General features: G+C 45.5%; 1 protein-coding gene across 1 annotated transcript; it reads right to left on the reverse strand.

Annotated features, from left to right (window-relative positions):
* Positions 1–8,169: 8,169 nt before the first annotated feature.
* Positions 8,170–20,136, reverse strand: znf469 (zinc finger protein 469; the record flags this gene model as incomplete). Its single annotated transcript, XM_083972841.1, has 1 exon — positions 8,170–20,136. The coding sequence occupies one exon, from the start codon at positions 20,134–20,136 to the stop codon at positions 8,170–8,172; it is 11,967 nt and encodes a 3,988-aa protein (XP_083828967.1).
* Positions 20,137–22,693: the final 2,557 nt, after the last annotated feature.

The following is a 22,693-nucleotide window of genomic DNA, read 5'->3' on the forward strand; positions in this document are numbered from 1 at the left end:
TGTGGGTCTGCGGGGTCACTGCTGTCCTTAGTGATGTCTCCTTCAGCTGTAATCAGCACCATGGACAGCAACACCAAGCTCCACCACCGCAGGCACCACAGCAGGCATCCATCTCAATAGACTCAAAGAGTCTCCCTCTGCTTAGCTCCTTTCCTTTTTCATTCTTGCTGATCTAAAAGAATTGGATAGGTGAAAGCAGGCTGCCCATTAGGCTTCAGTCTTGATCTACTCCCTCCAATCCTTGATCTTTAACCAGGATGGAAAGGAGATGCAGGGGGAGAGAGGAGGAGAGGAAGCTAATTGTGAAAGACCTGCAGGCAAGCACATCTATTAATAAAACCTCTAATGGAAAACTCCTAGTGGATAAGTTTCCTCGTGATGGCAGATTCACATGCTTGATTATAATGGCTAAAATACAGTACAAGTCCAGACTGCTGTGAATAGTAAAGTCCTAGTTTAGCACTTGTTACTGTGTATAAAGCCACAGTCTCAGTGCCAATATCTCTCACAAGAGGCGGCTTTGAAAAATAGTAGCAATATGTGAAAGCTATAATGAAAGAGAAAGGAGAAGCAGAGATAAAAAAAAAATAAAAAAATAAAGGGAGGCAGGGGAGGGAGAGATAGGAGGAGTATAGTACTGTACAGAGTGAGTGAGTGGCTGAGTTAGGGTGAGAGAGAGAGAGAGAGAGAGAGAGAGAGAGAGAGAGAGGGAGAGAAAGGGAGAGCGAGACAGAGAGAGAGAGAGAAGGTGCAGATAGCGGGAGGGGAAAACCTCCTCTCTGAAAGGGATGATGTCAGTCTCTGCAGCTGAGCCCCGGTCCCCGACTCGATAGTGTGAAGACTCTCCTCCAGAAACAGGCTGGCAGGCACAACCTCATCAACAGAGAGAGGGGAGACAGGGGTGAGAGACACAACAGAGGGGAGGAAGCAGGGGGGAGAATCTGGTGAATGAAATCCTGCAGGTACGTATGCCACGTTATCATCCATCTCTGAGTTCATTCATTAGTGCCTTTTGTTTGCGTGCCGCCTGCCTTTTACGCTTTTAACTGCTGCCAGCGTCTCATTTGTTCAAAGTAATTATCATGTTTTTAGAATGTGTCACAGCAAAACCTCAGGAGTGTGTGCGCATGTGTGTGTGTGTGTGTGTGTATATACACTTCTATATCCCCAGCTTGTCTGTGTGAATTTGTGTGGGTGTGTATGTCTTAGCGGGGGTGTGGGAGGAAAGAGCTCACCGTAAATGAGGGGGCACACACACACACACACACACATTAGTGGAAAGTTTTTAATGAAGAGGAAACTGCTGTATCCAGTCCTCTGGGGAGGAAAACAGCTTCAATTATTCAAATCCAAATCAGATGCAGGGTCCCCAGAGCAGAGGGCATGACAGAGATTTGAGATTAGAGTGTGGGGATTTGGTGCAAAGATAACCTATCGACATGGGGGGGGAGAAAAAAAAAGAAGCTCTTTTGTCTGTTGCGTCATTGTTATAGAGCTCTTCCTCTGTCTGCATAGGGGATTTGCCAGGTTAAAGCAAAGCCTGCTGGGATACTAGTGGTCAGACAGGTGACATAGCTGTGGTGAGTCATCCTGTAACATCTGTCACTGACACCTCTGTCTCCCACTTTGGGTTTCAGGTTTGCTCGTGCGCAACAGCTAATGTCATTGTCAAGCCGTGATCCCACTTCACACACCAGCCTGTAGCCTATAGGATCTGTTGTCTTCTATACAAGGAAAAACGATGTTGTGTCGCTCAGATTAGTTATGAGTGTCACAGGCGGCCAGACAGCAGAGCGTGCAGGGTCACATTCAATGGGCAACAACAAGAGGTGACATTGACAAAGGATAAAATGTGTCTTTGTATTGGAGAACGTGTGTGTGTCTGTGTGTCCTTTCCTTTCTGTGTTTAATAAACTCACAGGCCATCATACAAAATAACAAACAAACAAAAAACAGAAAAAAGAGAGAGAGAGAGAGGGAGAGAGAGCAGGTCACAGGCACATTTCACCAGCAGCCATCCATTTACACACTCAGGCTGTTGGCATGCCACTCAATTAGTCACAGCATGGATTACACTCCATGAGGGGCTCGGGGAGTGAATCACACTGGAAATCCAATTTTGTGCCACATCAAATGTCAGGGTAGAGCCTTCAGATTCTCTGTGATAACCACAGAGACAACGGGAGGAGAAGCCGAGGGAGCACACTGTGGAGGAGGAGGAGGAGGAGGAGGAGGGAGAAGAGAAGAGAAGAGGAGAGGATGAAGGTGATAGTGGAGAAGGAGGAGGAGAATTGGGGGGAGGTCTCAGAGGTATTAGAGGCATCCCTACTTGGAGCAGCAGGTCCAGCTTTTGCGCATGAAGGGTCTTTTTTCTTTCTTTCTTTCTTTCTTTTTTTTTTTTTTTTTTTTTACTGTATGTTGGTCTTTGAGCAATAGAGCATTATGGGAATTCCAGCCTGTTACGTGCATGACAGCGGTTTGGGGTGCGTTCAGGTCTTTTCTTCTTGTTGCATATAGCTCAGACGCACCAGTGCTGATATTGTGAAGTGAGAATGAAGAGAGGTATAAATAGAAAAATTCACTGTGGGTACATTATACAGCAGATAATTATAAAACCATAACTGCAACTAAATCACCTACAGCAAGCAGACTAATTATGTAGCAGGTTAAACAAACTTTCTTTAAAATGAGCCTGTCTTTTTTTTCTTTTCGTTTTTTTTTGCAAGGCCGGCTGCTCTGAAGACACCTGCTGTTGGGTGCAGTGTTCCAGTCACTGCAGACACACACACACACGCACACACACACATGCCAACAGGCTTTCATTTGTTTGCATGGCCCCTGCAGAGCAACCCCATTTATTTCTGTAAACCTGGAACATCAAATAGGTACGTTAAGCTATTGTGTACAGGCTGTTCCCTCTCTGGTGCTGACTGGAATGACAAATGGTCGAGGAGATAAAGGCTCCGCTGGTAGTCAGGGACCATGACTTCCTGCTGAGAGGCCATTAATTAGGAAAAGTGTGCTTGGCTTTACTTAAATGTTTTGTCTTCCATATTATGTTTTCTTCACTGTGATTTATTTTTATCTGCTCATTTGGTTAGTAATTCATTTTGATGTTACAACTGCCCCACTTCCTTTGACTCCTATTTCAGGTGCCAGTCTTGTGGGAGTATACTTTCCCATTTGAGGATTTTAAGTGGGGAGGCAGTGTTTTGATGGTTGTCAGGCAAAACTGGTTTGATGTCTTGATTTCAAAGATTTCTTTTGTCCTCTCTCTTCACACCAGGAGAGCGTGTTTATATTGAATTATTCATACACACTCTCACCGTTGAACACAAATGATTTCAGATATCATCGCAATGGAAATGCATCACGATGTACCCCCAGTGTGTGTGTGTGTGTGTGTGTGTGTGTGTGTGGGGAGGGGGATGCTCAGTCATTCCTTCCCTTTGCTCTGACAAATCCCTCCTCATCCATCTATCTATTTATCTCTCTGCGATGGTTGCAGCCTCACATTCCCAGCAGAGGCGACCTGAGTGGCCTCCTCAGCCTGTGTGTCATTACCGCTGACCAGCAGCCCATCTCTATCTGCCCCTGATCTCCCGACCTCCCTGAGAGGCAGCCAACAGCAGCAGCACCATGGCGATAGTGGGGGTAGAGAGGGGGGCAAAGGGTGACAGCGAGGCGAGAGAAGGAGATAGAAAGGGAGGGAGAATGAGGGAGAAGGGTGGGTGTAAAGACGAGGGGGCAAACAGGGAGTTGAGGAAAAACAAGGTGAGGAAAGGAAAGGCAGGAGCAGGGAGAGAGGAGGATTAAAAAAAAAGCCAGTGAAGGGGTGAGAGAAGAAAATGGGAAGAGGCAGAAGCGAAAATAGAAAGATGGGGTGCATCACTGAGAGACAAATTGAGGAAGAATAGAGACGGGGGAAAAAAGGGTGGAAGAAACGAAGAAACGAAGAGAATGAGGGTGGCGGCAGAGGAAAATAGACGGAGGAAAGAAAGTCAGAGATCAGATGAGGGGGAGGGAGACTCACAAATGGAGTGAGAGGGAGAGAGAAAAGATGCTATTTCAAGACCATACTTACTGATAATGTCACTCTACTTCAAAGTGCAAAGCGTTCCTGTCATGCTCCTGCACGACTGTGCCCCTGGAGAATTTCCTCATAGATCAGATGATAAAAGGAAGCCTGACAGTAGGGTGTGTGTGTGGGGGGTGAGGTGGGGGGGGGGCTCCTACTCGCTCTGTGTGACATATTCTGGGCTAAACTGTGACAAAACACACTCAGGTTTCTGTTTGAATTTTTGTCTTAATCAACACACAGCTGCTGGCCTGAGGACCTGGAGGAGATTCGCGGGTGCAGCGAGTCAGAGCGCAGCACGTGCAGCAGGTAAAACTCAGGTATGACGTTAAATATCAGCCACAGTTCCTGTGACGATCCAGCTGAACAGAGGATGGGGTTAGATTAGAATAGGAAAATGGTGAATTATCAGATATGTAAAAAAGCACATGTCACTGTTAATAGGCATTTAATTTACTCATCTGGATGGCTCAGGCGTCACTAAAGTCATCAATCATCCAGCCTTCAGGCATCACACTCATCACTGAAACTCTGACTGGCCAAGATTCCTGCGGTGCAACAAATTGAATCTCAGTTTGTAGAATGAGCCATGCTTCCTCTGTCTAATTGAATATGTAACTAAATTTAATTTTGCAACATTCATGTTGAGACTCACAATGTTTTACAGAACGTGGATGCTTGACTCTGTTATTCTACTTTGAGATCAAGCTTTTTTTTTTCTCTGTTATTCAGTCTTCTTCTCTTTTCTAATTAATGTTGCTACAACTGCCATTGGCTCAGTGGTCTCCATCCACACTATGATGACACCCACAGTCGTCCTCCCTCTCACTCTGTCCCTTCTCTTTTTGGTTTGTGCTGCATGGATCTACAAACACCAGGGGATTCAATGACTTCCCATGGCTTTGAGTGAAAAGAAGGCATCCCACCAAAATTACAAAACATTTTTATCATTTCATGAACCACTTTGATATTCTCCTGCTGACTCTCAACAATGCATCAGATATCTAAGAGCTTGTCAGCAGAGAGCAACAAAAAATGTTTCATCAGGTTTTTCCAAGTGAAAAGCTCAGAAAACTATTTGCAATTTATAACATTGATCACAGTTTTGTACACACAGTGGCATGTGGCAGACAACAAACTGTAGAAAATAATGCCATGTGATATTTATGTTCTTAATATGTAGAAACTTAAATTATGGACCTTCCCGCTGCATGTTGAAATTTGAAAGCATGTTAACATTAATTGGTCAATAAATGAAATGGATTTAAGTCTTTTGTTCAATTCAGGACAATGACAGCAAGAAGCAGATGTCAGAAATAGCGATAAACAGCTGCCAGCATTGAACTGCATTATATCAAAAAGGCCTATATTTACTTTCATATATTCTTAATTATAGGTGTAAATAATGGCTTCATGGTTCACCCCAAAACGTATTATGTATAAGATAAGATGTATAATGAATAATTTTATCAGTTGATTTGTGGTATAGGCTCTCAGTACTACACTTAATCTACATCCACAACTTTTAAGTCAAAACTATTGTACAGAGGAGAATAGTTTCTGTCACAGTGACAATGTCTATCACAACAGCTTGTAGGTGCTTTTGCCAATTTGTATGAGAAATGACTAAACTTTGTGAACATTAGGCTGATTTCTGTAAACAACTTGCAAAGAATGGAGAGTTATTATTGCTTCAGGATGCGACACAGCAGCCAGCAGCACCTTTGTGAATTTGAATTCTCTCCAGCCTCTATCCACTTTGATACAGTAGAGAAGAGTGGAAGAGGGGAGGGCCATAATTCAGTGACAATTATGCTTGCAGTATTTTACACTGTCATGTCTGCGTCCAAAAATATGGTCTCTGCAGGCGCTGCCAAACCAGTGTTCCCACTAAATTAATTAGAGATGTTATTTCAACAAAGGCACTGTGGTTCCCCACACTTCCACTGAATGTCTGCCACGGTCTCTCAAGATAGTGTTAGAAGCAACACATGGCTTGATGGTTGTCTGTCATATTTACAGCATGCACCAATATGTCCATAAACCTCGTAATCACTGTAGCGGCAATGAAGAATGTGAATCTGACCTTGTGATGGGATCTGGATGCAATATTGAGGCCTTCAAATGTTTAGTGACAAGGCCAAAGCATTATGACGGCTTATAGCGACACGGTGCATACTACAGTATAATATGTTATGGAGATGTAGACCCTCAGTGCAATAGATGCAATTGGAAAATCAAGTAGCTCCATTTCCACAAGTGATAATGTTTATAATCAGCTTATTTATTAGTCTGCTGGTCTCATGTTTTTCTTTCGTTTGTACAAATCTCAGTTTCAATCACAAACAGTTATCGACTGAGATAAAGTGTTTTCCTTTACTGCACAATAGTGGAATGCTTGAACTCGAGTCCTTGACAGAGAAAATAACCTCCTCTGTCTCTCTCTTTTCTTGCTGCCCTTTTTCACAGGCCTCAGTCACTCAGTGGATGAAGTGAGAACACCGTGCTTCATATTCACCCTGTGTTTTCTACATGTGTGTGCCGTTGTGTGCTATGGCTTTTTATTCCTATGTGATGATGAAAAAATGTTCGTGTAGGAATAGAAGCCATTTTACACATGGTGCGAGAGCAACATGACAGAGGCGTCAGAGAAGCGAGAGCTGCTCGCTGCCTGCTCGACGTTGCTCGTGGAGACTAACATATGGTTGGATAGATGTGATTGTCTTCTGTTGAATGTTTCCCTGTAGTAAAGATACATTTATGCTCATCTTTCAGATGATGAGTGATCTCACTGAAGTACTGATCTGAAGACAAAAAAAAAGTCAGACTTTGTTGTGTGCGCACCTGTTTTTGCCTCCAGGCACAAGCAGCTTCCACTGCTTCCAGTGTTTGATGCATGTGGTGACAGCTGCAGTCCGCAGGGATGGAAGTGGGAACATTTGCAAAACATGTCATGAACAAAGGAAGAAAAGAGCAAGGAGAGACCAATACAGATCTTTAATAACCAACTATAAAAGAGGCACTTAGTGAACCACTTTACAACTTGCAAGAGGCACTGCATTTCCCTTTCTTCTCTGATTCTTTTTGCACATTATTAAAATAAAACTTTGACATGAAGCATTACACCAAACAATAATCTACCTACAATATTATACAATGTAAGATACATACAGTATAAACAAGATAAAGCACCTTTGTTGTCCTAGTAAATACTATTCATAATTAAACAGTTGGAGTTACAGACACAGATGATTGAGTTTGTGATTTGTGTGTGGTATTATCAGTGCATGGGAAGAACTCTGAATACAGGTCTTGGGACTGTGATGTCCTTGTATGCACCTGAGTTTATACATCGGAAGCTTTTCCTAATTTTGTGTTCTATCAGTCTACATGTGAAGTACTTGGATGGTTTACACAGTATCTTTAATAAACATCAGAGAACTAGTAAAGCCATTGGATGAATGTACTGCAACTGCTACAGATCTCATGTTCCCTTCCGAGGACATTGGCATTCACATTACAATAAAACACAATGTAGCACCAAGTAATATTTATACAAAAGGCTAAAATGATCAATGTCAATGCAGTACAGTAAAGTTAAAAAATAATACAAAATGAGTATGTTGGAAGTATTGTACGAAAGGTGCACAGACAATAGTCCAGGTCAGTTGTGACGTCATTTGCAAAAAAAAGACTTAAACTGATAAAATCATGTTTTGAATGCAAAATGAACATGCATTTCTTAGAACAAACATATCTGACTGTATTTTCAAGTATTCTTTTTTTCCTTTCCTTTAGATAAATGAAATATAATCTCTGAAACAGATAGTATCCAACAAAGGAAAAGCAGAAAAAAAGTTCAATCTTTTTTTTTTTTTTCCAAAATAGCATATTCATTTTTGACCCAAAATTCATATCTGCCATTCGTCCTCACATTTGTGTAATAAAAACACATGTACAAAGAAGACATAAAGTGACTATGTAAGTATTTAAAGATAGCATTTCACAGAAAAGAGCTGTGCAATCTCATCCACCATAATGAATTGTCTTAAACATTTATATTCTCTTATTCACAGAACCCTCAAACCCGCTCAGTTAATAGATTCTGATGTGTCCTTCCTTAAAGGAATCTTAAAGCTAGTGAGTTTTTGGCCAAACAACTGGCTTAAGAGGTGGTTCTGGGACTCTGCTGTCCGGTAGGAATGGCTCTCCATCGACCTCATCCCCATCTTTGGCCTGGATTTATTCAAAGAATTGTTCATTGGAACTGAAGACACTTTAGAAATAGGGGGATGTAGAGGCCGTCCCAGAGGTCCCTTTTTGGCTTTATACTCTCCATTCAGAGGGTTAACAATGTCTGCTTTCTTTGGAGTACAGCTGTCCAGCAAACTTCTTTTTGACTGCAAACCCATGTTTGAAGTCTTGCACTTGGAAACGATTTTGTTGCTCACAACGTCATCCCGTACTGAGGACAGTACGGGGTAGTCGCTGGGTCCGTCTGACTTTCTCTGCAGAGGGGGATTCGCACACTTGCTGGGGCGGAACTTCTTCTTGGCTCTGGAGTCGACACCGAAGTTCTCCTGTGTGGCTGGAGAGGAAACCCTCTGCAGGCTGTGGGGGGATTTCGTGTCCTTCCTCTTCTTCTGTGGTCTCGGAGATTCTCTGTCCTCGTTAGAGGCGGGAGTGTTGAGGGCGACTTTGGAGTGGAGGACGGGTGTTGATTCTGGAGCCTTGGTGCTGCTAGTTGTGGTGCTGTTTTTGGTGTTGTCATTTGTTTTGGCAGCTTTGTCTTTCACCTGACTGCTACCTTCATGCTCGGCAGCATGAGCTGAAGTTTGCTGCTTGCTGTCGTTATTAGGAGCTGCTTTCGACGTGTGCTGCCACTGTGCATCATCCTTCTGCTGGTCCGCCACATCGACAGCTAATTCATGCTTTGCTGACTCCAGTGACTTTGAAATTGTTTGATTTTCTCTTAAGCTGAAAAAAGAGTCCTCACTAGGTGGAAGTAAATCTGTTTTCTCTTCAGTCTCAGCGGTGTCACCTTCAGCTGAGCCTTCCTTTGCTTTAATAATCTCCTCCCCCACACTGCTACTCTCTTTAGATGCGGACCATGAGGTTGTCTCTGCTCTAATGCAGACTGACTCATTCTCCTCTTTCACATCACATGCTTCAGTAATTGATTTTCCATTACCCTCTTTATCAGGATTAGGTGAGGGAGTTGGGTCAATTTCCTCTTTCTTGGGCGAAGCAGACTCCATATGAATACATTTCTCCAGCTCTACAAGTAGTTCAGAGTAGTCCTCAACCATGTCCTCGGTCTTCACATTTGCACTGTTTGTGTCGCTGTGGTATTCGTTTGCAATGGTCTGTGTGGAGTCGTCTGCCGTGGACACAGAGGGTTTTGAGGACGGCGTTTCAGAGCTTTGATTTAAGTGCACTGAGCTCACACTGGCGATGCCGCTGTCTGAGCTACTTTCTTGCAGACTGTCAGAGAGAATTCTCCTCTTCTTGCTCACAGGCGAATCACATTCATCGTCTTTGGACGCAGACGCTCTGACAGGTCGGAGGACGCCTCGGAATTTGAAAATTTTGTTGCCACCGGACAGGTGCTTTTCCATGTGACGATCAAACTGCTCCTTCTTGGAGAAGGTGTAGTTGCAGGTGCTGCAGATGAAGGATTTTTTAATCACGTGCATGACGTCGGCGCAGAGCTCGCAGGTGTAAAGCGTAGTGTGTTTGGAATCCAGCTCGTCCTCCTCCTTGTGCTCTCTCTTCAGGTGGTCTTTAAGTGCGTGTGCCTCCTGATAAGAAACAGGACATTTGTGACACAGGAAAATCTTTTCCAGATTGTGAACGACTAAATGCCTCTGAAGTTTGAATGGCTTGGGGAATTGTTTCCCACAGTGGTGGCAGTCTCTTGATGGGTCTTTGCAGTTGGGATGCATCTCCACACTTTTAGGTTGCGGAGGACCTGTGTCGTGGAGGACCTCGAGTGGGGTTAATGTGCTCTGTTTCCCGCCTGCTCCGCTGCTGCTTTTCGTTTTGTGAACTTTTGGCTCAGCCCCCTCTGAGGTTTTACGCTCTCCCACAGCGCTGTCAGCAGATACAGCTTTCTCCTGTTCTTTAGTGGCTTTGTTAGACTCTCTGGAGGCTTTGCTGGGTCTGTGCTGCATGATCGAGGTGATGAAGTTCTTCACGGCCGTCTCCTGCATGAAGCAGCCTGGAATGTCTAATATTGATCCTTGAGTCTGACCCCTCCGGGCAAACTGAGTGGCATGCTCTCTTAAATGTTCGTTGTACATCCACACATCTGATATCTCCTTCAAGCACATTCCACAGGTCCAGATACCTGTCTTGTTCTTGGCGTGTTTCTCCCTCAGATGGTCTCTCAGTTGCTCCCTGGAGCTGAATTTTCGCTGGACGCACATGTAGCAGGTTGGAGGTGGAGAGGGGTTGTGGGATAACTTGTGAAAGTTCAGCTCGCCCAGGGTGAGGAACCAAGTGAAGCAAACTTTACACTTGTACTGTTTATCTTTGACTTTCATTCCACCGTCTTGCCGTTTCCTGCCCCGTCGCTCTGTGACTTTCTTGGACTTCTCGTCGTCTCTGCTCTCCGTTTCAACGGTCGCGACGCTAGGAACCACCGGGATGTCGTTGTTCGAGTCGAGGAACTGAATCTCAGGAAGCTGAAATTTGGTGTTGATGTTTTGGATGTCGATGCTGTGGAAGGTTTGGGCGCTCTCCGTGACACATGGCTCCACAGGATACGGATCAGCTGGCGGGGGCGGGGGGCTGGGAGTGGTTGGCGCTTCTGGTTTACAGGTGCTGGGGTCTGAGGTCGCGGTCGAGGCTGCGTCGAAGCCAGAGAAGTCGGAGGAGCCGCTCCATTCAATTGAGGATTTATCAATGGTGCTCTCAAGTGGGTTCAAGACATTGTTGCCAAGCTCTTTAACATCCTCATGAGCCTCCTCCTCATCACTTTGCTTCACGTCCGTCACCGGCTTGGCATCAGCTTTTACCGTGCCGTTGTGGCACATGTTCAACATGATGGCATCATCGATAGATATCGTCTCATATTCACAGCGGTTAGTTTGATCGACAGTGAACGACTGCTCTGTCTGGTTTTCCACGTATTGATCTTTATCTTGCACGGAGGATTCTGATGGGGGGCAATCCTGAGTCACATTCGAGTCGGGCAGTAGCTTCTGTCTTTTGTTTCTTTTGCTGTAAACCCTCGGGCACTTTTTCCTTTTTGCCTCCTCGTCTCTGGGGAACAGCTGCGAGAACGTGGTGTCGTCGTCCAGCAAGGCCTTCAGCTCAGAGCTCATACCGGGAGGACTGAGAGAGGAGGAATTCAAAGAGGAGAGGGGATGTAACTCGTCTGAAGGGCCGCTGCTGTTCTCGCATTTTATCTCCACTGACACTTTTCGAAGAATCTCCTGGGCGAGGCTCTTTTCTGATCCTTCCTGTTCACTCGTCTCCTCCACAGCACACACAGTCTTTCTGGAATCATCACTTTCTCTGATTATATCCTTGTCCACACATGGAGCGCTTTCCCCCTTATTCTCTGTGCATTCTTCACCATTTGCCATCTCTTTCATGCTTGTGCATTTCATTTCCTCCGTATCAGTCATTTGATTTAGCTCCACAGTTTCATTAAGTGCACTTATCTCTTTTGCTGGAGGTCGAGTTGCATCGTCAAAGCCAGAGTCTGAGGTAACAGGGTGAAGGAATTCCTCCGTTTCAGGTCTCTCTCTGATTTTCACCTGCTCCTCAGGAGATTTGCGATGCCCCTGTAGTCCACTGCTTTTAAATTCAGGAGTTATAGCTTGAAGTATGTCTGTTTTTAGTATATTCAGTATCTCATCAGAGAACGGGTCAGGCTTTATGTTTACATCACTGCTTTTGGTCTTTCTAGCTTTGTTGTTCTTCTTTGCTTTCGTCGGCAGCAGAGGGGTTTGATGGGCAATTTCATCTGCTGCCACTGCACTTGTCTCAGATGCCATTTCCTCCAGGACTGACTCAGCTTCTGCTGCTTTAGATATGAGAGTGCTACTTGTCTCAGGCAGCCCGTCTATTTTTGTTTGGTAACATGTCTGTGAATCATCTTTATGTTCTTTCTCTGTAGTTTGTGACGCTTCATAAATAAGCATGGTCCCGTGATGGTTTGATACTGTGTTCTGTGGGCCAATGTGTTTTTCAGCTCTGACCAAATGTTTCATGGCCTTATGTCTCTTTAACCCCGGCACAGTCCTGAAACACATGAAGCAGATTTCACAGAGCACTTTCCCCTGTTGAGTGTTGTTCTGTGTCTTTTTGTTGGCGTTCTCTGTGTGCGTTTGCTGCGTTGTTGAACACTGGCCAGTCTCTATTGTTGGTTGCTTCTCTGATGGGTCTGGTGCAAGAAGTGTTTGTTCATTTTCACAGATGAGTGGCTTAGGAGCAGGCAGAGCATCTGAGATGTCTTTTCTGAGGAGTGCACTGTCCTCAGTAGAGGACTTGTGAGAATCTAAATTCACTGACTCAACCTTTCCCAACATGTCAGCACAAATATGCAATTGCTCAATATGTTCAAGTGGATCGTGGTGTGTATCCAAGTCTTTCTTTACATTGCCAGTTGAGGGATTTGTGGTCTTGAGTTCAGCTGGGGGCTCCAATGAAAAACATGTGAATTTTATACTCTGTTGGAGGACCAGTGGTTCATCTGATAAATTTAATTTAGCAGGGTCTGTATTCAATGATGCCACTGTGTCAGTCTCAGTTTTGTTAAAAATCAGTGCAGGATTAATGCTCAGGTCACATGGTTCACAGTCGTCTCTGGGGCTCTGCTTGATGTCTGCGTGTTCCTCAGGTTTACTGGCTGGTGAAATGGGTATATAGTCATATTGATTCAGGTGTGGGGGTTCGTCTGAGATGCTGTTGTAGTTGAGGGGGCTGAGTTTGAACTCGTACATCGAATCGCTCTTTTCGAGGTCCTCTGGGGGTTCTGCTGCGCTGCTCACAGGAAGTGGAGAGGGACTGGGGGTTTCAGAGCTGGGGATTTTACACTCCATGATCCCCAAGTCCAGGTGAGGCGGGCTTATCAAAGAATACTCAATCTCAGCTGCTGCGTTCAATTGCTCATCGCTGTTCAGAGACTCTTTGACACTGTGGTCATCATCTTTGTCTAAAGGGGATTTTACATTCAAACTTGAGCTTTCATCCGCAGACTTGTTACTAGAGTTGCTTTGTGACTGACATGAATTGTCTTCCAGTTCTGATGTCTGCATGGCTGTTTGGAGAGACGTTGATAAAAGAGGACTGGGTGGTGGGACAGTGTGTAGAAAAAGGCAGTGGCTTTCTTCCACCTCCTCTCTGCATGGTGAGTTTTGGTGACTTGCCATGAAATTGATAGGAAGATGTTCTTTGATGTCCTGAACGTGTAGAATCTCTTCTTGTTTCTGAATGGTGTCGAAGGCCAGAGCTGCTTCAGGTTTCAAAGACTCCCTGAATGAAGTAACTTTGCAGGAATCACCGTGGATGATATCATCAGACTGGGAGAGCATCAGCAGACTGCTTTGTCCCTCTATGGACTGTGTGTCTTGGAAGGGTGAGCAATGACTTGAACTCTCTGTATTAGTCTCCACTAGTATTGGACTGCAGGGCTTTTCTGTGGTGACTATCTCCACTGACAAATCAGCTGTCGGACTTGCTGCATAAATCTTAACAGGACTTTTAGAGGGAGACAGTCCGATCAAATGAGCTTGTTTTGCAACAGGCTCCATCTGATTCTCTGCTTTCAGTTCACCTGCATGTGTTGAAATAATGTCGCCAGGACTGCTTTGGTTATTGCTGGTGGATTGCTCTTGTGCTGCTGTTTTCACTTCATCTGCAATTTGTCTGTCGATGTTTAGACTGTGGTCAGGTGGAGCAGGTGATGAAGGACGACTGCCAGATTGACAGGTGATCCCCTGCACCACCTCTGCTTCCTCATGGTCGTCTGCCGTTGGATGTTCCTGGCAATCGCTATTGTTTTTGTACAGCTGATTCACGTCGTCCTCAGCGTTACCGTTCCCATGGGACTCCTCAGCCATATGTGGGTCATGTGTCACCGCTCTTGAGCAGTGAGCAGACTCAATCAAATTACTATTCTCAGTGATATCCTCCTCTGATGTGACTTTAGTCTCACCCTCGCCATCATCGTTTTCCGAGGGCTCACTTGGCTGCGATAAAATTGGCTGGTTTCCAGCGAGTGTGGGGTCAGTGCTGTTGGAGAGAGACGACTGTGACTCATTCAGAATGAATTCAATATCATCCTTCCGCTCATTGATATTTGGAGGTGATAATGTATTCTTCTTCCCGGTAATTGCTTCCTTTTCACTAAGATCTCCTCTCTCAAGTGCATCAGCTGCCTGACATTCAATTTCTTGATGTTGTTGACTGGTGAGAGAAGTGACATTCGGCTCCTTGTGTTCTGATATAATGGGTTCTTTTTTGAATATAGAGTCTGAAATCACCTCCAGGCTTTTCATGAGGTTTTCTGCGTATCTCTTCTGTTCTAAAATCTCTTCCTTTGTACTTTCTACAGGAGTCTCTTTCTCTGCATTTCTCTTCTCTAATTTTTGGTCACGGTGGAGCTGGGAGCATTCGATATTTGTGCCAGTGGTGATTACATTCGGTGCATCGTTTTCTTTTTCACTGAAATGTTCAAGTGCCCTTGGTTCGTTGGTAATTGGAGTGTGGGGACTGGGGTGTCCACTTATTAGCTCAAACTGGAACGGACTGGACCACGGGAGTCCTGGTTCAGTGAAATGCTCGGAGGGCATTCTGCTGACTGGCACCTCTGTCGTTTGAACGGGGCACCTCATATCCAGCCCGCCGCCCTCACCCTCTGACTCATCGCCCAGCTGTAAAGGTGAAAATTTGCTCATTTGCAGCTGCTTGGGGACATCCTGATCCAGCAACGGCGGGCTTTCCAACTTTGTTGTCTGCAGCTGGTTTTCAAGCTCATTCACTATTCTCTTTATCTCCAGCTCATCCTCTGATGCACAGCTGTTGAGATTTGCACTGTAGTCAATTATTTTTTCTGGCAGAGACAAAGGGACGTGACTGTAATCTGGTTTCTTTTCATTTGATTTCTCAGAGTTGTCTTTGTACTGAGATATCTCATCTGACAGCACCGGGCTGACTATAAGGTTCCAGTCTCTTTGTTCCAGAAAGGGAGAGAAGGACGACACAAACTCTTCCTTTTTATCGGCCGTGCTCTCTATTGAATGGAAACCTTCTTTCTGAATCGGCATATCTGAGTAAAGGCCACTGTCGAATCCTGTGAGGTCCCCGAACATTGACGAGGTGTCAAATGAAAGCGGAGACTTCATGAGTCCCTGTTCCTGATCCAGAGGGTAGGGCATGAGGTGGAGCGTGTCTTTTTGTATCAGAGGGCCCTGGCTTTCAGTCGGAGATAGGCACACCTCATCCATCAAAGAGGTACACAGAGATGTAGGCTTGTGTGTGTCTAGGTCATTGCCTAAAGTAATGGCCTCTTTCACCATGCAGACACTGTCACTCTGTTTTTCAAATGTGCTACTGTGTGATAACTCTGGCTGTGTGACTTGGGGCCCCTCGCTGCTTTTGACCTTTGTGTTTCTGTCAATAATGAAATCAGTTTCTTTGTTGACAGTGGGAGAGTGTAAATCAAACTGTAGTAGCTTGTTATCTGCACTGCTACGCTGAGTTGCTTCTTCTTTGGGGCACAGATTGCCGCTCCTCTGTTGGCCGTTTCTCTCTGAGCTGACTGCCGTGCCAGTTTCTTTTCTGTGTGACACCGGCTTCTCTCGTGGTTTCGTGTGAGAGCCTCTGCTTTTTTCAAAGTTTTTTGTGGAGTCTTTCGCTTTTTGTGAGGATGACACTGGATCAGCAGCTTCTGGATTTGAATGATACTTCTTCAGATCCTCTGCGCCGTCTTTGTTATCAGAAAGAAGGGCTTTGTCAGTATTATACTTCCTGACAGATTTAGTGAATGTCAGTGCGAGTGTGCTGGACTCTTTACATAGCTTCTGTGGGGAGGACCTTTCATAGGTTTTCTGCTCTGGAGGCTCTTTCTTTTTGATGTCTGTCTTCCTCTCACAGTCTGAGTCAGTGCGGTCAGTGCTTTTGGGGCTGTTGATACTATCACTTGAAACACTCACAGATGTGCTCAGTTCACTGCTTGTGGATGACCTGCTACCCCTCCTCCTGAGTCTCTGGTGAGAACCATGTTTCTCAGGCGAGAGAGAAACTTCCTCGCTTTTTTTCACCTCGAAACACTCCTTCGACTCGTGTCTCCACGCCGCCTGGTCCCTCTCGCTCCTTGCTCGCCATTTGCACTCTTTAGTGTATGTGTATTTACAGCGACTGCTCTGATTTAGCCGGCCTTGGCTCGCGATCTTTACAGGCTCACATTCGTCGTCTGAGTCCGAGACGTAGTCGTATTCTCCAAATGCGGGGTTCTGTACAGTGGGAGTCAGTCTCTCCATTACCAGGGAAAACTGGAGGTTTTTTGTACCTTTAACATGAAGCTTATGGAGCTTATTTTTCTGTTGAACTATCTTGTGAATAAGTTCTTTGCTCCAGGTGCCCCCTCCAGTGCTTTTCCTCTTGCTCTCTTTCATTGCAGTTCTTGAGGTTGGAGATGTAGAGGCCTGCGAGGGTGTTGACCCACGAAGTGCAGAGCTCTCCTGGAAGCTGTTAACACCACAACGCTCAGAAAACTTGCTGGATAACAGAAACCTTTGTGTACTTGTGTTGTTGTTGTTGTCCTCGCTCTTGCACAGTTTTCTTGCCTCTTTCACTTTGCTGTCTTGCTCCCTCATCTTCTCCCTTGAGGCAACTCTTGAATTTTTATGAGAGACTTCTTTTTTTATGTTAATTTTCTCATCTTGTTCCAAATTCAGAGATATTTTCTCAAGTTTGCTTTCTGTGTACTGTTTATCTGTCTCAGGGCTCTCAGCGCCAGAGTCATAAAAATACTTTCCGTGTGCAAAAGACCTGTCATCATCTGTTGATTGTTTATTTTTGCTCTCAAACACCAGGGATTCTTTGGTTTTTAGACATTGTTTGTTTGACGTTGCTTTGACAGTGGTGAGGTCATCATCAGCAAATGCATCGATAAAGCTGCTGTCTATCTCTGCATTGTCTGACTGATAGCCCAGTCCATTCAAGGCTTCAGTGATTAGGCTGTCTAACTTGGCATCCTCCATTTCCAGCTCTGGGAGAGTAACAGGGAGGTTCCCAGGGCCAGAGAACAGGCTGAGTTTCATGGGATCTTCCTTATTATCTCCTTTTGTTTCACTGTCAGATATCAGTTCTCCGTTTTTATTGAGGCCCAACAGAGATAGGTGAAGGTCGGACGGACACCTGGACATTGAAACATTTGAAGAATTTGACATGGATGGCACCGCTTTCGACAGTTCTGCATGAAGCTTTTTGCTGTCCTCCATCTTTGATATGTCTTTGAGGTCATTTTGTGCGAATGTGTGTTGAGCACAGTATTGCTTATGGCCAAGAAATGAAGCCAGGTTATTGAAATTCTGATCACACTGCTTGCATGTGAGAAGCACGTCTAGCTGGTCAAGATTTGCTGTGGCTAATGAGGTGGCTAACAGCTGATGTGCAGAGTACGGCGGTGGAGGCTGGTGATGCTCCACCCCAAAGCTGTCCATGTAACCTTTGTTTGCGTCCATAGGTGTCTTTGGATGCGTGCTGTTTTGCATGTAGCCCATCATGTCCTCTTTGGCTCTGTCTGGCGTGTAAGGAAGATTTCGTAAAGTGTCAGAGTGAAACTGGTGAGGGTGAGCGCTCAGGTGATCTGAGGGTAGCTGAGCTTTGGCTTGGGGCTGGTGGTAAAATGTGTGAGGGGGCGCAGACTTTGACATCTGACTGTCCTCTGAACTGATGTTAACGGGGCTTGTAGACGCTGGGGAGATGGAGGAGCAGGTGCTACTAGATGCGGGGTTGTGGACTGGGGATGGCAACGGGGATTCATAAGGTGACACCATCATAAGTCCCATGGATGGGACCTGTAACGGTGGATAGCCGTAGTTTCTCGAGGGCACTGGAAGAGACTGGTTGAGCCCAAAGTACACCGCCTTGTTCTTGGACTCACATACTTGTGCGTGGCTCATCTCTACTTTAAATGTTGAGACTGTATTACTGCTGTGTTTTACAGTCTCCTGTCTTTGGTTTGAAAACCCATCACTAGTCCTGCTGTTCTGAAACGAGCTGGGGTTTTTCAGTGAGCTATGTTTATGTGATTTACTGTCATCCTGCCAGTCAGACGGGGAAACAATGTAAGCCAGTTTTTGATTGCTTATTTGCCTAGATAACTCGATTCTGTTTTGGTTCGGCATGGCAGAATTTGGCCGTATTTGCTGCCAGGGCATTCTGCTATTTTTAGAAGGATTTGGCCTTTGGCCAAGTGCTGGCTGGTTCTGAAACTGAAACTTCTCATTCATGTCAGAGTACTGGATTGTGTTTTGATCGGCCTGTGAATATGTCTTACCAGGACCTTCCCAGGAGTGTGGTAACCTATTAAGAACCTTATTGTTTATGTTTTTATCATAAGGCATTGAGCCTGTATGAATGTTACTGACTGGAGGGCTGTTAAATGTTTTGTTGGAAAAGTGCATTTGGGAGCCTGGACCTTGTGAAATATTTCTTGCATGGTGCACACTTCCTTGTATGAATGTTCTTTGGTTGGCAGCTGTGTCTTTGGGGTGACAGTTCCTCTTACTCCCCGAGGTGATGGTTGCATCCCTACTGTCTGCTTGTAAAGTAGTGTCTGTGCTCTCAGGCAGGGCGCTGTTTCCCTGCTCTGACTGCTGCGAGCTGGAGCCAGAGCTGTCACTGCTGGCTGAGTCCTCACTCAGATTCCTCGGACAGTGGATGGAGGACGAAACCCCCTGAATAAACTGTGACTGTGGGGAGTGAGAATAAGAGCTTCCATCCTCTGACTGCTGTTCATTACTGAACTGCGTGCTGTTTTGAGCCATGTTTTGTCCTTCTCCAGGTGCAAAGGAGAAGGAGTTGTGGGTCACATGAACAGAACCGAGGGAAGAGTCTGTAAAGTCTTGGGATTGGGGGTTCTGTTCACAGGGAAAAGAGTCAGAGGTTGATTCTTCCAGAAAATGATATCCATATTGAAACGCACCAGGCACAAAGGCACTTGCCTTGCTGGCTTCTGTAAGGGCAGTGGATTTTTGTGACGAAACTCCATAGTTAGCACCATTAAAAGTCTTTTCAGGAGACTGCCATACATTAGAGCCACTCAGCTGAAAGTCAGCCAGAATTAGCTGGCTGCCAGTCAGTGCACTGTTGTTCTCCATGGAGGCAGGCGGCTGCTGCTGTGACAGGGGCGGATGTGGGTGGGAAGATGTTCCACTCGAGGAACCCAGTGCCTGTGAGGTATAGCTTGGGGAGGTAAGGTTAGAGGAGGCCTCCTGGAAGCAGCGGCTGTAGTTGAGCTCTTCTTGCTGTAGTTCGGCCTCTCTCTCTGGTATACTGGGAACGTGGAATCTGTAGCTGCCCGAAACTGGGCCACGACTGGTCTCCAACTTCTTGGGTGGTGAAACCTTCTGCTGTGGGTAGGCAATGCCAATGGTGGGGTTGTTGGAGCGTGGATTTGTAATACTAAGTCTGTACAGCTGCTGCGGGTTGCCACGCTCTGCCTTTCCTGTCCGCTTCCCCTTCTCTCGGCTGCGGCCCTTTCCGCTCGGGGACTGAGGGCTGCCTTTGCCACTCGACCAAGTCCTGTCAGTGGCAAATTTTGATCTGTTCTGCAGTGATCTGAAGTCGATCTTCCCTGCTTGCTGCGGGCGTATGACAGCCTCACGCTGCTGAGGACAGTCCCTTTCCTTCTCTAGTTTTTCAGCTTTGGCCCCTTTGCCGCCGGCTCTGGCCTCAGTGCCTGCGCTTGAAAAGTGCTCTGAAGACTCCTTTGTGGTTTTGTCACTCTGCTGTTCCAGCGCCGTCCCGTCATCCTGCAGTTTGGACTCAGCGTCCAGCTCTTTGACAGCGTGTAGTCGCTGAGTCTCTCCTGCCATGATGCACAATGCGTGCTGCGAAGGCCTGGTCCACAGAAGTGCTATCTGGGAGACAGGGGCATCGTCCTCTGGGTTGTATGAATGTATATCAGTAAACGTCCAGTGGCAGGAACTGCAAGGACAGCGCTGCTGGCTGCAGGCTCATCTCTTCACCCTCATTGTGAACTGCTGATCTGGCACCAGAGCGAAGCAGACCTGGAAGGAAAGGAGAAGACAGGGCGTCAGATGATGAGCTTTTCAAATAAAATCTGATAATTGTTTAAACACACAAACTAATTAAACAAAGTCTTTAAAACAAGAGAAAAACATTAATTCTTCCATCCAGATATTAGAATGAAAAAAGGAAACATGAAAGGTTAAGTACAATTACTATGTTCCCAGTTTCCACCAGCAGAGAGCACTATTGCAGCATTACACAGTGGTGCTGTCATGGCACAAAGAGCCAGTGTAATCAGTAGGGAATTTCAAAATACTGCCAAACTCATACTCAGAGTCTTGGAGGTACTACTGACACTTAAATTCCTGACAACAATTAAAAGAGAGTTCAAAAAAGTAAATACAGTTTTCATCCGAGTGTTGGATTCATGCTTTACAACAGTGAAATGACGGCTGCACACGCATCACTGTCAAAAACCTCCACATAAACAATCACACAAAGGAACCAGTTTGGTCTTGAAACGATGAATTTCACTACAGTTACTGAGGATGAGAAAAATACAGCACATGGATCCAAAAAGCACTGCCAGTAAATGAATCACTGACTCCTTAAGAGCAGGGACACAATGCCACAGTGTTCTTTTGCTACAGAGTGCTGCAGGTTTAGATCATGGAGGAATATCAGGGATTAGTCAGTCAGCCATTAGACAGTGAGAACTATGGGCACACTGACGTTTGTTGCCTTTCCTCAGGCGTCCCAGACACCGCTTCTCAGGTCCCAGTTTACTTTGGCCCTCTGCTGCTTCTGCTTCTTTTGTGGTCAGACCAGATGAAACTTGGAGTTAGCACCAAAATGTAATTTCTAGGCTTGGTAACCAAACTTCCATCCCACCTTCTTGTCTGTTTCCCCTGACTACTACCCATGCCAGAGTTTAGGGGTGGCCTACGGCTGGAGAGACCAGCATGTAGCCAGAAGATTTGACTTCAAGCCTCTGTTTTGGCCTCCATCCATCTGCTTAAGTGTAAGAAAGATACAGTCAGGCAGTTTAAACAGTGCTCTTTTCACTTTCATCTTATTCCTTAAGGAGTGAGTAAAAAAAACTGTACAACCAAATTCCACTATTACTTCATTAAAAGAATGTGAGAGCTCCTGCATTGGGCCATCGGTGACTGTGGCTGCCCAGCCCAGCAGCTGCAGCAGGACGCATTGCTCCTCTGCTCCATACATTTTTTTAAGACCAGTTGGGGACTGGTCGAATGTGGAAAGATGAAAAGATGCTGTAAATATTTTCCAGACAAACTACATCCTCATTAATCTCTCAGCCAGGAGAGTCTGTTGTTCAGCACTCTTGGGGTCATTTCAGGATCAGCACCTGATTTTGTTTCCACCCTAAATTCCTAAATGCCTCCTTATCAGCTCAGGGGCTTACTCTTTATCAGCTAGCTTATTGCATAGATATAATTACTAAAAGGGCTCCGTCTTCGACAACCACATACTGCTCATAGTTTTCTGTCTTTTTTAAGCACCTTGGTTTGGAGGCAAAGCAGAGCTGCAGAAATATCACATTTGTTTGTAACCTAAAAGATTGTCTAACTATCTCTAACCCGCTACCACATATAGAGTGAGGTGAGAGGCCCCAAAGCAAAACAATGCATGCTACACACACACACACACACACACACACACACACATATATATATATATACATACAGAGCAACATTTCAGCTAAGTACAGCTGGCTATGCGGTAAAGCCATAAAGACAAAAAAAAGAAGGTGGACTTTTTCATGCAAGACACCTAAATTCCTCTGGTGCCGAGATATCTAACCACCTCGCATTGAGGTGATGATAAGATTGTTTGCCACAACATTAGTGCTGATTATCAGGAACATGATGACAGACTGCACAAAAATGAATTCTTGTGAAACCCAGGCAAAATAACCAAACCACCTACAAACATGATAAATCACAAATGTAGTCCTATTCATTCAAAGGCACATGAGGGCTCACAGTCCCAGACAAGTGAAGTGAAGAGGCTCCGGGTCCCTGCCTGGGGGTCTCTGCCCCGGCTCCAGATATGTGGTCCCAAAACGGTACATTAATTCAGTTTATAAGGTCAAGAGCTCCCCAGAGACTCAGAGAGGAGGCGATGCAGAAATCAGATAGGATGACATGTCCCCACAGCATTACTTGAGGGCCATGTTTACATCCGAGACCGGTAGCCAGATGCCACCTAACAAATACAAAATTGAGATATGACCCTCCACTTTAGCCCAGAGGGATCATTCTCTGCCATGTGTTTCCTTGTCTCATTCTCTGGTAAACCTCCCAGAGGCATTTAGCAGGTTGGGAGGCAGGCTTGAGGCTGAGACCTGGCTGGGTTTAGGCCTGGTTGTGAAAA

The sequence above is a fragment of the Trachurus trachurus genome, assembly GCF_905171665.1.
Source record: "Trachurus trachurus genome assembly, chromosome: 6".
NCBI lineage: Eukaryota > Metazoa > Chordata > Actinopteri > Carangiformes > Carangidae > Trachurus > Trachurus trachurus.